Below are 17253 nucleotides of genomic sequence, written 5' to 3'. Positions count from 1 at the left end.
CTGCTCAGTCTTCACCCGAGAAGCGCCAGGGCTCGGCCCTCAGCTACAGACAAGGGTTGGCTCAGTTGACCCGTTTAGTAACTTTGAATTTACTCCCAGCAGTGTCTACGGTGAGCTGTCAAAGCTCAAGGTTAACAAAGCAATGGGGCCGGACAACCTGCACCCCAGGGTGCTTAGGGAGCTGAGTGATGTCTTGGCGGAGCCACTGTCTGCGCTCTTCAACCTCTCCCTTAGTACAGGCAGCGTCCCGTTGGACTGGAGGACGGCTAACGTCATTCCACTCCACAAGAAAGGCTCAAAGATGGAGACAGCAAACTACAGACCAGTGAGTCTAACATCGATAGTGAGCAAACTAATGGAAACTCTAATCAAACACCAATTAGATAAGATCCTGGATGAAGAGAATCTACGGGATCCCCGACAACATGGATTTACTAAGGGGAGATCCTGCCAATCCAACCTGATCAGCTTCTTTGACTGGGTAACGGGGAAGCTGGATATTGGGGAGTCCCTGGACATCGTGTACCTGGACTTTAGCAAAGCATTCGATAGCGTACCACACCGCAGGTTACTGAGCAAGATGAGTTCTATAGGATTAGGTAACACATTGACGAAATGGGTTGGGAGCTGGCTTGGAGGTAGGCTCCAAAGGGTGGTGGTGAACGGCACCCCCTCCGAAATGACGGAGGTGATTAGTGGAGTACCACAGGGCTCAGTCTTGGGCCCAATCCTATTCAACATCTTTATAAGAGACTTGGCAGAAGAGCTTCGAGGTAAAATAACATTATTCGCCGATGACGCCAAACTGAGTAATGTAGTGGGCAAATGCACAACAGACGAAGATTCAGTGCCCGACAACATGATGCACGACCTACTCCTACTGGAGCGATGGTCTAGGACATGGCAACTCAACTTCAATGCCAAAAAATGCAAAGTTATGCACCTGGGCAGCCAGAATCCATGCACGTCTTATACCCTTAATGGCGAGATCCTAGCAAAAACGGTAGCAGAACGAGACTTGGGGGTAATCGTCAGTGAGGACATGAAGTCTGCCAATCAAGTGGAGCAGGCTTCGTCCAAGGCAAGACAAATCATGGGCTGCATACGAAGGGGTTTCGTCAGTCGTAAGGCGGAAGTCATTATGCCATTGTATAGATCCATGGTGAGGCCCCACCTGGAATACTGTGTGCAATTCTGGAGGCCGCATTATCGCAAGGATGTGCTGAGACTGGAGTCGGTGCAAAGAATGGCCACCCGGATGGTCTCGGGACTCAAGGATCTACCATACGAAAAACGGCTTGACAAATTACAGCTATACTCGCTCGAGGAGCGCAGAGAGAGGGGGGACATGATCGAGACATTCAAGTATCTTACGGGCCGCATCGAGGCGGAGGAAGATATCTTCTTTTTCAAGGGTCCCACGACAACAAGAGGGCATCCGTTGAAAATCAGGGGCGGGAAACTACGAGGTGACACCAGGAAATTCTTTTTCACTGAAAGAGTGGTTGATCGCTGGAATAGTCTTCCACTACAGGTGATTGAGGCCAGCAGCGTGCCTGATTTTAAAGCCAAATGGGATCGGCACATGGGATCTCTTCACAGGGCAAAGGTAGGGGAGGGACATTAAGGTGGGCAGACTAGATGGGCCGTGGGCCCTTATCTGCCGTCTATTTCTATGTTTCTATGTTTCTATGATTAAGTTAAGAAAATAACTCCAGTTTTATAATAGGAAAAGCACAATCATGAAAGATCCACTATCACCACCAATCTATTATTTCTATAGCACTACAAGACACACACAGCGCTGCACACTGTACACGCTCAGAAGAGCTTACAATCTAATTTTGACAGACACACAGGATAAAAGGGGGAGTCAGGACATAGTGCTCATGTAGGGCAGGGGTGTCCAATGTCGGTCCTCGAGGGCTGCAGTCCAGTCGGATTTTCAGGATTTCCCCAATGAATATGCATTGAAAGCAGTGCATGCACATAGATCTCATGCATATTCATTGGGGAAATCCTGAAAACCCGACTGGATTGCGGCCCTCGAGGACTGACATTGGACACCCCTGATGTAGGGAGTTAGAGGAGGGGGCTGATGAGATGGAATTACATAGGACAAAGGGGAGTCTGAACTAGAGAGTTGCGCGGGGACAGAAATCCCGCCCATCCTCACCAGTATCCCACTTGTCCCCGCCAGAATCTCCTCCATTCCTGCCCATCCCCGTGAAAAATCCCCTCTGTTCCTGCCCATCCCCACAAGAAATCCCCTCCATCTCCACCCATCCCTGCAAGGAATTTCCTCTGTCCCCGCCCATCCCCCCCAAAAGTTACATGTCCCCATAAAAAGCAGCAATTACAGTTCTGATATTTTTTTAAAGTCTTAGTTTATTTAAACCAACAATAAAATACAATATAAACAAATAACAGTGAACAGAAATAAGAGATGCATACATCACCGGAAAGAATTAGAATAGACATTAGGTCATGTGACTGTAGGGTCGACCAATAAGAGAGTTGGATTTTTGGGCAATATAAAACTCATATCTGTAGAGCAAACAAATCCAGTTCCACCATCTGGCATAGGTAACTCGTGAGAGGTCCTTCCAAGATCTACAAATGATTTTTAATTCAGGAATGAGTAAAGAATCAAACAATACAGCATCAAAATCATTGAAAGCAGAGGCACTTTTCAGGACAATAGTTGCATAAGAAAAATGTGCCAAAACTGAATTGGAAACCCCAAAACAAACTGAGCAAGTACTTCATTTTGTACTAAATACAATTGATGGCATAACTAAACTAAACTAAACCTTAGACTTATATACCACATCTTCTCTATAACAGTAGAGCGCGGCACGGTTTACAAGAAATTAGAAAGGAGAACAGATACAATATGGATTTGGAATAGTATGGAGAGGAGCAGAATTTACAACTTTGAAAATAGCCAAGTTTTCAGATGTTTCAAAATGGTTGGAAAGAGCCCAGATCGTACAGTTGAATAAGAAAATTATTCCACAGCTCAGTAATTTTGAAAAGTAGAGACTTCCCTAATTTGCCAATGTAGGTAACGCCTTTCAACATAGATCTGGTAATGTCAGATCTTACAGAATTCCAAGACAGGGGAATTAAAGGAGGAAAGATGCCATTCAAGATCTTAATGTTAAGCAGGCACATTTAAAATAAACCCTGGAAATTATTGGAAGCCAATGAATTTACTTTTTGCAAAGATCAGCCTAGCGGTAATATTCTGGATCAGTTGAAGTCTTTGAAAGCTTTTCTTGGTCAAGCTTAACCCTTTCAGGACCAAGGGACATATTTGTCCCATAACTTTAAAATCCTATAAATTTTGATTGGGATAGTCTACAGTTCTAAATTTGATATGTACGGATTCCATATGATACTGCCTTTATGTAAACAAACTGGTTCCGACATTCATTCATTAGCGTCGTTGCCAGATTGACGAGAAGATTCACTTGCCACACTGTCCATAAGCCAGAAGTTTGATTTTTAAAAAAAAAAATAATGATATTTCACAAAAAAAATCAATTTTTTGGCATCTGCAAGCCCTTTTTACCATAAAAATGTCGTCAAAACCACAAAAATTGGCCTACGATCCTTATGGTCCTGAAAGGGTTAAATAGACCGAATTACAATAATCCAGCTTCGAAAGGATGATTGATTGAACAAGGACAGCAAAGTGTTGTTGATGGAAACAGGATTTCACTTTCCTCAACATATGGAGACTAATAAAACATTTTTTTTTAAACTAGAGAATTAAGATGGTCGTTTAATGAAAGTGTTGAATCTATAATGACACCCAGAACTTTACTTGAGAATTCAATCTGCAGTGAGGATCCTGAAGGCAACAGAATGGACGAGAGGTAGCTGCTCTAATTTTGGGCCAAGCCAAAGTAATTTTGTTTTGGACGCATTTAGCTTCATTTGTACAGTAAGGGCCCCTGACTGAAGTTTCATTATTCATTCTATTATATTCCCAATAAGGTTAGTGAGATTCGAGTCTATCTCGAGGAGAACAAAGATGTTGTCTGCATACGTAAATAGTGTTTCGCAGGGGGATAAACAGAAAAGCTTCAAAGTACTCATGTAGATGTTGAAAAGAATAGGTGATAAAGGTGATCACTGCAGGACTCCGCATAAAGGCTTCTAAGAGGATGACATGGTACCATTCATATTAACAGTATATGAGCGAGATCGTAAGAATTTTGAAAACCAGTCTAAGACTGTGGAATCAATACCTATCTCAGAAAGTTGGTAAATCAAAAAATCATGGTGAACGACGTCGAAGGGCGCTGATAGATCGAATTGTAGCAAAATTGCAAACTTATTGTGTGCTTGCAATTGCTGAACCTTAGAGATTGGTAAGATCAGGAGAGATTCGGTACTGAGATTAGGTCTGAATCCATGTTGGCAAGATAAAAGAATGGAAAATCTCTCTAAATAGGATGAAAGATGAGCGGATATAATGGACTCTAACATTTTGGTCAGTAGAGGAATATTCGCTATAGGTCAATAGCTAGACGGTGAGGATAGTTTCATAGTTTATTTAAAATTTGATTTCACATGCCTATCAAAATTATAAGTGAAAGTACAATATTGATAAAAATAGGGGTGCAATAGTTTAAAACACAAATATTTTCAAACTAAAGACAAACCATACAGATTATACATGGAAAGGAGGATGGCTCTAAGTCAGCTTTCTTTAATAGTGGGGACAGAACAATGTGACCCATCTCTGCAGAAAAAAGACCTGATAAGGCAGAATTAATGTTTGGTAAGAAATGAAATGGCCTGAGTAGGAATTTTCTCATATAGCACATTTGTAGGATATTAATTTATGACATAGGTTTGCGACCATGAGAGAGGACAGGGACTCCCACTTTGAGCTTAGTCCCCTTCAAAATGAACATCTCCCTTGCTGTAGCTGGTGGGACATTTTATTTTTCCATCATTTTGGTCCCAGTTTCTGCTTTTTTCTATCTTCTACTAAATCACTTTTTCCAGGCCTCAGGAACCCTGGTTCCATCCCTGTGGGAGTCCCATAGATCTGGGGGGGGGGATCACTGTGGGTTCCACTTGGGACCCGCGGGATTTCTGCAATTTCCGTTCCCATGCAGACTTCTAGCCTGAACTTAATGCTCATGAAGGGAATTAGAGGGGGTTGAAGAAGTGGTAGGGGACTACTGAGGGGATGACAGACAGATATGTTGGTACGGCTAGGAATTAAAGGCAGTTTCAAATAAATGAACTTTCAGTCTGGATTTGAATACTGCCAGAGATGTAACGATCCACTCATCAAACACAAATATAACCCATAATGTTGTAGATGAGAAGAATCTTTCAGAAAAGAGGGGATCTTTTCAGTTTCCTTTTTCAGAAATATGTCTACAAATTGGGACAGGGGCTCTAAAAGAGATCCTCTTGTATTTACTATAGGTCTTCTGGGAAGATTTTTTTGATTTTTATGAATTTTCGGGACAAAATATATGTAGGGAGTTTAGAAGAAAGTTTAAATTACAAGGAACAACGTTGGATATACACTTTAAATACTGTTATTCCAAACGGGCTAAATATAGAACTAGAGTGGCTGTCTCTAGTTTAATTCTGATTTAAAATCAGCTAGAGGGAAGAGTCGTAGAAATGATTTAAAGTTACTGTAAGGGGCGGGGCCTGTGATGTCAAGAGCCCACGTCAGCAAGTGGGCCTGGCTTCCACGTCTTCCCCGGTTATTTAATCGGTAGTACGCTGCCGGCTCCTTTATAGAGTATCCGAGGAGGTTGACAGTGAATGAGCAAGTAAGAATCTATTTTTAAAGCCTGCCGTATATGTTTAAAGTCTAAATATACTTCGGGTTTCTTTTATAAGAGTTGACACTGAAGTATTGTCTATTCTTTGTATTTCTATTAGGGGTGAAGCCTTGATAAAGCGGTTTCCCGCGAAACATGTCGGCTAAGACACCCTCTTTACCATAGACATTTACTAAATGAAGAACAGCATATAAAGCTAAGTACATTATTCTAAGACTATTGAAAAATGATTTAAAGTTGTTGAATACTACTTAAATCTATAAATTAAGCTCTTAAAAAATAACATAAAATAATACACAGATCCAGTGACGATTTGCCACGTAAAGCTCAGAACAATGATACGTTGAGTTCTGAGTGGCGACGCTGAGGATCTGAGAAGATTGTGAATGAGGCTGCTACTTGAAATTAGGAAGAAGTTCCTATTTCTATGAACCTAGCATTTATGAGGTAGCCGTTTATAAAAATAGAATCAAATGTGTAGCATGAAAAATATCATTCATCTATATATATAAGTGTAATAAAGTATTATTGTTTATGCTTTATATTGTCTGTGCTTTTCTGAGTGTCACTGATCATCCCATTTGACAGAAATAAGTGGCGGAACACCCTATGACAGAGAAAGAGAGTATTTGAGTAAGGAATAGTGCAGGAAATAAAGCCACTGAATTAAAGGCACAAGTCTAGCTAATGAGGAAGGAATGGTAAATGTTTTAAATTTGCTAGAAGGCTTCAGGGGGTCACTAGAAAGCCTGAGGAATTATGGTAAAAGTGATGCAGCTACCAGAGGTTCAGGCTTGTACCCTTCCCAGGGAAGGCAGGCAGTTTAGCAGTCACTGATAAGCTAATTTGCATGCCTGAAAGGATGCTGGGGAATGACTATCTTCAGGGGTTGATATACTGTTGTACATGTAAGAAGAGTTACTAAGATATGAAAAATTGCTGAATGCTTTAATATTGTAGCATATTCATGTGGATGAATATGGCTTTCTTTTGTCTGCACCCTGATTGTGAATGGACATTAAAAGAAGGATCTTCCAAGCTTCAAGATTTAGCTTATGATTTCCTGAGTTTAGGCCTGGGAGGGCGAGTTGCTTGATCTGATTCTATCAGGTTTGTTGGATTTGACAACTAGTCAGGCAGATGCCTTTACAGGTTGTATCCAAAAGATGACCTGAGATCTCTGCAAGGAAGTGTTTATTTCAAGTAATTTTAAATAGCTTATTAAATTGTATAGTTGTGATTGTGTATTTATTCAGCATCCATACCTCATCTTCTGCAAGGGGTCTCAATGATAAAAAAAATAGCAATTCTGGGGTAGCAATGGTGTACTTGCTCTGCATGTTCAAGGCTGAAATGGAGCATATCTCTTGGTCCATTGTTCTGTCTTGTGATGGAAGCAACTGTTGATTCAGCACATGAAACTTTTTTCATCTGAAAATGCCCCCAATGGCTGTTCATATGGTACATCTTAAGATTTTTTTCACTTCTCTGGTTTTATATATCCAGGGATGAGAACTTTTTCCCAAAATTCTGCTATAGGCCAGAGTAACTACATTTTTTTTGCTTCATTTTAATATAGAGGCTCATTGTCAAAGCACCTGGACACACAAACCATAGAAACCTATGGTACTTTGTGTGTCCCATGGTAACATAGTAAATGTTGACAGATAAAACCTGCAAGGTCCATCCAGTTTGCCCAATAAGGTATCCAGGGTTGTATCTGTCATTCTGCACTGGTTCCACTTCTTTATGATTAAACACAGACATTATATTCAGAGCAGTTGGCAATTTACTTTGGTTATCAGTGGTACAGCACCTGTAGTTTAAAAGTTTAATTTTGGCTTTTAAGTTATGTAGGGTGGTTAGTATATGAAACATTAAAGACACAATTCACTAGCAATAATAGCTTCTACTGTAGGTTTTAGAATAAATTGTCTTTTGAGCTTCAGGCATTCAGGAAGAAGTTGAAGATGGAATTTCCAGCTATTTAGAGGAGCTTGGTTTTAAACTCTTTGTCCCTGACAGTATTAAGTATAGTCTAGAACAGTGGCTCCCAACCCTGTCCTGGAGGAACACCAGGCCAATTGGGTTTTCAGGCTAGCCCTAATGAATATGCATGAAGCAAATTTGCATGCCTATCACTTCCATCATATGCAAATCTCTCTCATGCATATTCATTAGGGCTAGCCTGAAAACCCGATTGGCCTGGTGTTCCTCCAGGACAGGGTTGGGAATCACTGGTCTAGAAGAATAGCGGTCATTTATCAACCTCCTGACAAATCCCTATATTAATTTTCTCTTTGAGCTTGACGCCTGGCTTTCCATCTTTCTTGAACCTTCGTCTCCTTCCCTTATCGTTGGTAGCTTTAACATTCATGCTGAGGACAACTTTGACTCCAACACTTACCCTAATATCCTCATGCAATTTTCAGCTGTGCTCCACTACCCCCACACACCAAAATGACTACTGCCTTGATGCTGTCCCCTTCTCTAACTGCTCAATTACTAACTTCTCCACCTTTGTTCTCCCCCTCTCTGACCTTCATATGACAACCTTCACAACTCATCGCCCTCCCCCCCTGACACGACCGATCCTTACTAATACATTCAGAAATCTTCAAGCTATTGACCCATGCACTCTCTCTGCCACTGTCTTCTCCTCCACTCAAACATTACACTATGTAAATCTGTCACTGAAGCAGTCTGTTCCCATAATACTATTCTATCCTCTGCTCTTGATACCCTCACTCTTCCCAAGTCACGTTCTATAAGGTGTGCCAAACCCCAGCCCTGGCTGACCTCTAAGATCTGCTACTTACATTCCTGTGCCGATCTGTGAAACATCACTGGCTGAAATCCTGCAGTTTTGCTGACTTTGTACGCTTCAATTTTCTGCTGACCTACTTCCAATCTGCCCTTTCACTTGTAAAACAAGACTACTACACCTGCTTGACTGATTCTCTCGGATCCAACCCTCACCATCTCTTTTCCACACTCAGCTCTCTACTCAAAGTACCCTTACTTCCAGCTCCTCCTTCACTTTCTCCTCAGACTATGGCCAAGTACTTCCATGACAAGGTGCACAAGATTAACTAAGTTCTCGATTTAATCGCCTCTGCCTCTCACTCCTCCCATCCACACTGCTGACCCTCCGTTGACCCCCTGCTGCCTTTCTTCTGTGAAATCACTGAGGAGGAAACTACACATTATCTCTCGTCCTCCACACTCACTACCTCTTTCTCTGATTCCATCCCTACCTGACTACTAATTTCCATCTCTCCTACTGTCATCACCTCTATCTGCATATCTTCAACATATTGCTCTCCACTGCAACCATGCCTGATACCTTCAAACATGCTATAGTTAAGCGGATCCTTAAAAAACCTTCACTGGATACTACCTGCCCCTCCAATTATTTCCCTATCTCCCTCCTTTCCTTCTTATCCAAGCTTCCTTGTATGTGCTGTTCATCGCCATTGCCTTGACTTTCTTTCATCTCAAGCTATTCTTGACCCGCTTCAATCGGGCTTTCACCATCTTCATTCTACGGAAACTGACCTTGCTAGAGTCTCCAATGACCTGCTCCTGGCCAAATCTAAGGGCCTCTACTCTGTCCTCATCCTCCTTGATCTATCTGTGGTGTTTGACAGTGTAGATCACCACCTACTTATTGATCCACTGTCCTCACTGGGATCTCAAAGCTCTTATCTCATGGTTTTCTTCATACCTTTCCTGTCGCACTTTTAGCAAGCACACTGAAAGGTCCTTCTCTGCAGCCAGTTTACCTCGGGGCTCTGTCCTGGGACCTCCTCTTTTCTCCATCTACATTTCTTCCCTTGGTGCTCTAATCTCTTCCCATGGCTTCCAGTATCACCACTATGCTGACAACTCGCAAATCTACCTCTCTATGCCTGAAATTTCTATGGGAATCCAGGCCTGAGTCTTGACCTGATGTCTGACATTTTTAAAATTTTACATGGTATCTTTGCTCCTCTTGTTCCTTGTTTATAGATTTTCATATGCAAGAGACATTCACCGATTTAAACTCTCTCTTCCTTCTAGGAAAGGAATTCACAGAGTTAAGAATTTTAGCAGCTCTCTGGGGTTTAAATTTCCCCAATTATGGAATGAACTTCCCCTAATTTTGAGGTGTCCCAGTTCCTTCCAACTCTTCCGTAAACTTCTAAAACCTTTTTTATTCGCTAAATATTTTGAAAACTAACTCTCTTGCATTTTATTTTTTAATTTATTATTAACCACATCGAACGTCCTTTGGTTGAAGACCCAGTATATAAGGTTAAGTTTTAGTTTAATTTAGACATTGCTAACTGGATATCTCATTGCCATCTAAAATTAAACATGGCCAAGATTGAACTCCTCATCCTTCCTCCTTCCCCTTTCCTCTGTTCTCTATTTCAATGGATAATACTCTCATCTTCTTCATCATGTCGGCTCACAACCTTGGGGTCATTTTTGACTCTCCTTCTATATAGCACATCCAATAAACAGCCAAATCCTGTCATTTCTTTCTTTACGTCGTTGCTAAAATCTGGCCTTTCCTCTTTGAGCACACTGCCAAGACCCTCATCCATGCTCTCATCACTTCTCACCTGGACTATTGCAACTTGCTTAATGCAAGTCTTCTGCCAAGTCATCTCTCCCACCTTCAATCTGTTCAGAATTCTGCTGCATGTCTCGTATTCTACCAGTGTCATTATGCTCACTTTACCCATCTTCTCAAGTTGCTTCATTGGCTCTGCATACAGTTCAAACTCCTCTCACTCTGCAGCTCCTCAGTAACTCTCCTCTCTTATCTCTCCCTACACTCTATCTGAGAACCCCGTTAAGCAAGTCTCCCTTGGTGGTATCCTTCTCCTCTACAGCTAACTCCTGGCTCCGTCCCTTCTTCCTTGCTGTGCCATATGCCTGGGACAACCTGCCTGACTCGGTATGTCGGGCTCCGTCTCTGGAGGTATTCAAATCCAGGCTGAAAGCTCACTTTTTTGAAGCTGCGTTTAGGTCCTAATCTAACCAACTTGTGGTGGACACCTGGAATGTGCTTTCAGAGGACGTAATAGGGCAGAGTACGGTACTGGAGTTTAAGAAAGGATTGAACAATTTCCTGCTGAAAAAGGAGATGAAAGGTATAGATAGAGGATTACTGCACAGGTCCTGGACCTGTTGGGCCGCCGTGTGAGCGGACTGCTGGGCAAGATGGACCTCAGGTCTGACCCAGCGGAGGCATTGCTTATGTTCTTATGTTGTAAAACACCCATTTCTGCTGGTCATTCCCTCCATAATCCCTCACCCTATATGCTTCATCATTCCTCTTCTAATTCCCTACCTGATCAGCATTTATAGATTCACCCTTTTGTCCTACGAGTCATAATTAGATTGTAAGCTTTATCAGGCAGGGACTGTTTCTTGCGTGTTTAATATACAGCGCTGCGTTTGTCTGGTAGAATCATAGAAATAATAAATTGTTGTTGATTTGATATAGTCCACAAATTTAAGAAACATTTTATTCTAAGGGTATCTGATTATAAAGCTTGGTAATTACACCACAATTCAAGATTGCATCAGTTAGCCACATATATTGGAGGTTTTCAAAATTTGGGGCTGATTGCTACATAGCTTTTGACTGGACCCAAGGACATAATTCTGGAAAGCGGACATCAACATTTATGGGTCAAATACACACACAAATGATTAGAATTCTGGCATGCCAAAAATACACCGAAGTGCTATTCTGTAAATATTCTACTTTACATAGAGCTTATTTGGCAGGTAAGCATTGACTTTTGGAATCTGGATAGGACTCAAACTCATCTAATTTATTGAATACTTTAAGTTAGGCATGCAGGCACACTTTCCTTCATAGAACAGGCTCTATTTAGGACAGGACTTTCCTACTTTATCCTAGGAAGCCCACAGATAGTTGGGTTTCAGGATAGTTGGGTTTGCACATTGATCTCATACTTATCATTGTTAGTATTGGACTGGCTATGTGGCCTCTAGGAGAGGTTTGGAAAGCCTTGGTTTAGGAAGAGAAGTAGGGGGAGCTCCAGGGGTCTTGGCCAAAAGTTATCCAGATAGCACTATCTGTTTAAGTAGAACTACATAAATAAAGAACTTAAACAACTTAAAACCATATAAAGTGGAACCTTGGTTTACGAGCATAATTCGTCCCAGAAGCATGCTCGTAAACCAAACTGCTCGTATATCAAAGCGAGGTTCCCCATAGGAATGAATGGAAACTCGCTTGATTTGTTCCCCCCCCGAGGCCACCGGCGCTGCTCCCCCCCCCACCAGCGAACCCCCCCCAAAAAAACGGCATCACCCCCGAACTGGCATTGCCCCCCCACTCGTGTCGCGTGCCCCCCCCCCCACGATCTGGCATCCCACACCCTCCCAAACACCATCCCTTACCCCGATTTGGCACCAGCACCAACACACAGGATATGCCGGTGCCCGAAGATCCTCCCTCTTGGCTGGGCTGGGCCTTGAGCATCTGCGCATTCTCAAGGCCTTGTAGTAAGATTTATGATTAACTAATCAGTTACATAAACAAATACGTGCCTGTTAGTTTTCTAGGAAAGACCATAATATCTCATCCAGGTTCAGCAAGCTTTGCCTACTTACACGACACAGAGACCCAGGCTATGAGAAATACTTTATTATGAAAATAGAAAAATATAATTCATAAGCCAGCAGCAATAACTAATTATTGTTCACATAATATCCAAATACATATATGAAACTCAGTACATAATTATCACACCACACTTGTTAGATAAATGAGTAAAACTAGTTCTTACACTCTAAATAATTCCTTATAATAATAATTCCTGAATAGCAGCAACTAAAAATATAGCTTATCACCACAGGTGCTTCACTTCCTTACCCCAAAGACAATAGGATTCCCTCTCTAACCCAGCTGAAAAGACATATAATTCCTTATTCTCACCATCCAATTAGGCAGTGACACAAAATCAGATGAAAGGAAGACGTCTTTTCTCAGCTTAGCAGATATAGAAATTCTTCTGTTGAGGGACAGTCCGTCAGCAACTGGAGAAGCTGTAAATTAAGTTGGCAGTAACGGTTTCCTTTATGTGATGGAATCCAGATCTGTATAAAAGTCCGGTTCTCTCTTTCAGGCAGAGAGTCACAAGAGGTAACTTTCCAGTCACAAGAGGTAACTATAGAAGATGCGCAGAGAAAACCTATGATAAGATGCAAATTCCCTCACATCCTAACACAGACTAAATTAATAATTAGGTACATTCCACTTGGTTCATCAAATGACCTCTCTGGACCAATCCAAAAACATAACTTAGATGAATATCCTTTCTGTATAGAGTCTCGCTCAGGCCGTGAAACAGAGGCACCTTCGTTAGATAAGACCAGCACATGAGCCATGACTCCCCCAAGATTCACACAGGCTGAGCTTGTAGGCATAGCTGAATGTCCTTGGCTAGAATACAGTTCTGGTACATACCCAGAATGCATCAGACAGAAACAGCAAAGATATATTCTTTTTTCTCTTCTTGCTAGGTTTAGGCTGGAATGATTTCTTGCAAATAATAGTTCAGGCTTGATGATGTCAGAGAGGCCTAACCTTCAGGTGCAAATAAGAAAACACCCCTACAGCCTTCTGGTTCTCGTTCTCTCCGAGATTCTCGGAGATCTTGGAGAGAGCAATAACCAGAAGGCCTTGAGCATGCGCAGATGCTTAAGGCCCAGCCCAGCCAAGAGGGAGGATCTTCGGGCACCGGCATGTCCTGTGCGCTGGTGCCAAATCGGGGTAAGGGATAGTGTTTGGGTGGGTATGGGATACCGGATCACGGAAGATGCGATACAAGTGGGGGGAGGGGGATGCCGGATCATGAGGGGGTACTTGCAAATTGAGTCAACGCTCGGTTTGTGAGGCACGATTTGCGGGAATGTTTTGCTCGTCTTGCAAAACACTCGCAAACCGCGGTTTGACTGTATTCAGTACACAATGACTGAAAATTCACTTACTGATATCTAGCTATCCTGCTGAATCGCTGCCTGTTCATTCAAGGGATGCAAGCAAACATTTTGGAAGAGACATAGTTGTAGGTTTTTAGACTTGATCAGGTCCAAAATATTATAACCGCCTTTTAAAATTCATACAAATTCTTCAGAAGATGGATATTACTGTACAGCCTCAGTTTCATGCAATAAATGTTTAAATCTTCAGTTCATAGTTATGCTTCACTATTTCCATAGCTCATGGCCAACTCAAAGTCTTTGTAGCTGACATGACCATCCGAGTCTAGATCCACTTCCCTATAAAGAAAGAAGAAATCATGAGAGTTTAAATTAAAAACACAATGGGGTTGATTTTAAAATAGAAACATAGAAGATGACGGCAGAAAAGGGCTACAGCCCATCAAGTCTGCCCATTCTGCTTACCCACCCCCTGTCTATGCCCTAATGACCCAATTTCCTTATCTTGACCCTCGTAGGGATCCCACATGGGTATAGTTAAGTGAAACTCTCTCCTTCTCATGGCTAAACTTCAGTTAATTATCTGCAGGAAAATTTGCAACTGAACCTAGTTAACCAAGTTTTTATCTGAAAATTCTCCTAAATCTAGTCAGTCATAATTTGACAGGAGAGTGCAACAGCATTAATGCAAGTTGTGTTAATTTTAATATGGGCTATCACACAGCCCCATTATATTTAGTCATTAGTAATAATCAGTGCTATTTAGCTAAGTCCTCTACTTATTCTCCTATCTAAAGACTAATTAAAAAAAAAATTGCCTCCATGGCCAGATTTGCACTACTTCCTTTCTAACTGTAAAAATAAATAAATAAGAAATAGCTCCTTGAGTCCTATCTCTTGCTTTTAAAAAAAATGACCAAAAAAAAAAAACCAAAACAAAAGAAAGAAAGAATAATAACTAAGCAGATCCAGTTATCAAGGTACCCCCAAAAAGTCTCTTTCTTCAGACCTAATCAGACAAAACATCTGCAAACTGGGGAAATATGCCATTATTATCTTGAGGCCTGTCTTCTTAAAGTTATAAATGTTAATGAGAAGTTTAAATGCAATTCAATAACCTGTTGGGAGCAGTGTAGCTCTCTCAAGAATAATAAAGCCCTTTTCATTTAGGCTTTATTGCAAAAGTTTTGGGGACCATTCAAAGTCTTGAAATTATTCATTTGGGAGACCCACAAATGGAAAGTTATTATAGCCTGTCCTAGAGCATAGGTTACCAATCCCTGCGTTACAGTTTCGAGATGATTTGAGTTCAAAAAATGATGTAATTGTCTCATTTGCAGCTTCAGAAAGCAATGTTACTTACCGTAACAGTTGTTATCCAGGGACAACAGGCAGCTATTCTCACTAGTGGGTGATGTCATCAGACAGAGCCCCGGTACGGACGTCTCACAAGCACGTGTTGCTTGTAGAAACTTAAAGTTTCTAGATGCCCGTACCGCGCATGCGCCGGTGCCTTCCTACCCGGAGATCCGGGCGTGTCTCCTCAGTTCAGGTAGCTAGCCTGAGAAGCCAACCCAGGGGAGGTGGGTGGGACGTGAGAATAGCTGCCTGCTGTCCCTGGATAACAACTGTTACGGTAAGTAACATTGCTTTATCCCAGGACAAGCAGGCAGGTATTCTCACTAGTGGGTGACCTCCAAGCTAACCTCAGTGGGATGGAGGGGGAGTTGGCGACTTAAGAGAATAAATTTTTCAATACTGTTTGGCCAAACTGTCCATCCCGTCTGGAGAGGGTATCCAGACAATAATGTGAGGTGAATGTGTGAACCGAGGACCAGGTGGCAGCCTTGCAAATTTCCTCGATTGGTGTTGATCTGAGGAATGCTACTGAGGCTGCCATTGCTCTGACCTTATGGGCTGTGACCTTACAAGGAAGTGATAATCCAGCCTGGGCATAGCAGAAAGAGATACAAGCCGCCATCCAGTTAGAGATGGTGCGCTTTGATACGGGTCTTCCCAACTTGTTAGGATCGAAGGAGACAAAAAGTTGAGGAGTGGTTCTGTGTGGCTTGGTGCGATCCAGGTAGAAAGCCAAGGCACGTTTACAGTCTAGAGTGTGAAGGGCCGATTCTCCGTGGTGAGAATGAGGCTTAGGGAAGAATACTGGAAGTACAATGGATTGGTTGAGATGAAATTCGGAGACCACCTTAGGCAGGAATTTTGGGTGAGTGCGGAGGACCACCTTGTCATGGTGGAATACTGTGAATGGTGGGTCCGCCATCAATGCCTGGAGTTCGCTGACTCTGCGAGCGGACGTAAGGGCTACAAGGAAAAGCACTTTCCAGGTGAGATACTTCAGAGGGGCCCTGTTGAGTGGTTCAAACGGGGGCTTCATGAGGTGGGAAAGGACTACATTGAGGTCCCAAACCACTGGGGGCGGTTTGAGAGGAGGGTTAACATGGAAGAGTCCTTTCATAAATCTGGCGACCACCGGATGGGCCGAGAGGGGTTTCCCTTGTAGAGGCTGGTGGAACGCCGCAATAGCGCTCAGGTGGACTCGTATGGATGTGGACTTGAGCCCAGATTGAGATAGGTGCAGGAGATAGTCCAGCACGGAGGATAAGGAAGCTCGCTGAGGTTCCTTTGACTTAGAAACGCACCATGAGGAGAATCTGGTCCATTTCTGGGAGTAGCATTGTCGAGTGGCGGGCTTCCTGGAAGCTTCCAAGACCTCCCTCACTTCTTGTGAGAATTGGTGAGGGGTTACGTTGAGAGGAACCAAGCTGTCAGGTGGAGAGACTGCAGGTTGGGATGAAGTAGTGATCCTTGATGTTGAGTAAGTAGTGAAGGAAACACTGGAAGTGGTACTGGTTCCCTGCTGCTGAGTTGAAGTAGGAGGGAGAACCAAGGTTGTCTGGGCCACCGAGGAGCTATTAGGATCATGGTGGCCCGTTCGAGTTTCAGCTTGACCAGAGTCTTCTGGATCAGCGGGAATGGTGGGAACGCATATAGAAATCGTTTCCCCCAGTTCAGTAGAAAAGCATCTGCCTCGAGGCGATGAGGAGTGTAGATCCTGGAGCAAAACTGAGGCAGTTTGGCGTTGTGGGGAGCCGCAAAGAGGTCTATCTGAGGCGTCCCCCATTGCGTGAAGATTTGGTGAAGGGGGTTGGAATGGAGAGTCCATTCGTGCGGTTGTAGCAGACGGCTTAGTTTGTCTGCTAGGACGTTGTTCTCCCCCTGGATGTATACTGCTCTGAGTAGGGCGTTGTGGCGCACCGCCCAGTCCCAGACTCGTAGAGCTTCCTGGCAAAGGAGGGACGAGCCCGTGCCCCCTTGCTTGTTGATGTAATACATGGCAGCCTGATTGTCTGTGCGAATGAGGATTACCATGTCGTGAAGTAGATGTTGGAAAGCTTGGAGCGCATTGAAGATGGCTCTGAGTTCCAGTAGA

General features: G+C 42.8%; 1 protein-coding gene across 2 annotated transcripts in view; it reads right to left on the bottom strand.

The window, feature by feature from the left end:
- Positions 1-2392: 2392 nt before the first annotated feature.
- Positions 2393-17253, bottom strand: part of EFCAB11 (EF-hand calcium binding domain 11) — a 109887-nt gene continuing 95026 nt past the window's right edge. The window contains exons 6-7 of one of the 2 annotated variants that reach the window (XR_004540160.1): positions 13851-14141; positions 2393-2613 (exon numbers count right to left, since the gene is read on the bottom strand). Coding sequence is in view for 1 of the 2 variants with exons in the window: in XM_033952632.1 (XP_033808523.1) it covers positions 14060-14141 (82 nt within the window). In the remaining variant the exon portion in view is untranslated. Of the gene's footprint in view, positions 2614-12588; positions 14142-17253 lie in introns of those variants that run through there. The other variant, XM_033952632.1, reaches the window with a different exon arrangement.

The sequence above is a fragment of the Geotrypetes seraphini genome, chromosome 7, assembly GCF_902459505.1.
Source record: "Geotrypetes seraphini chromosome 7, aGeoSer1.1, whole genome shotgun sequence".
Lineage (NCBI taxonomy): Eukaryota > Metazoa > Chordata > Amphibia > Gymnophiona > Dermophiidae > Geotrypetes > Geotrypetes seraphini.
Note: the sequence above shows the minus strand (reverse complement) of the source record. Positions and strands in the feature narration are given on the sequence as shown.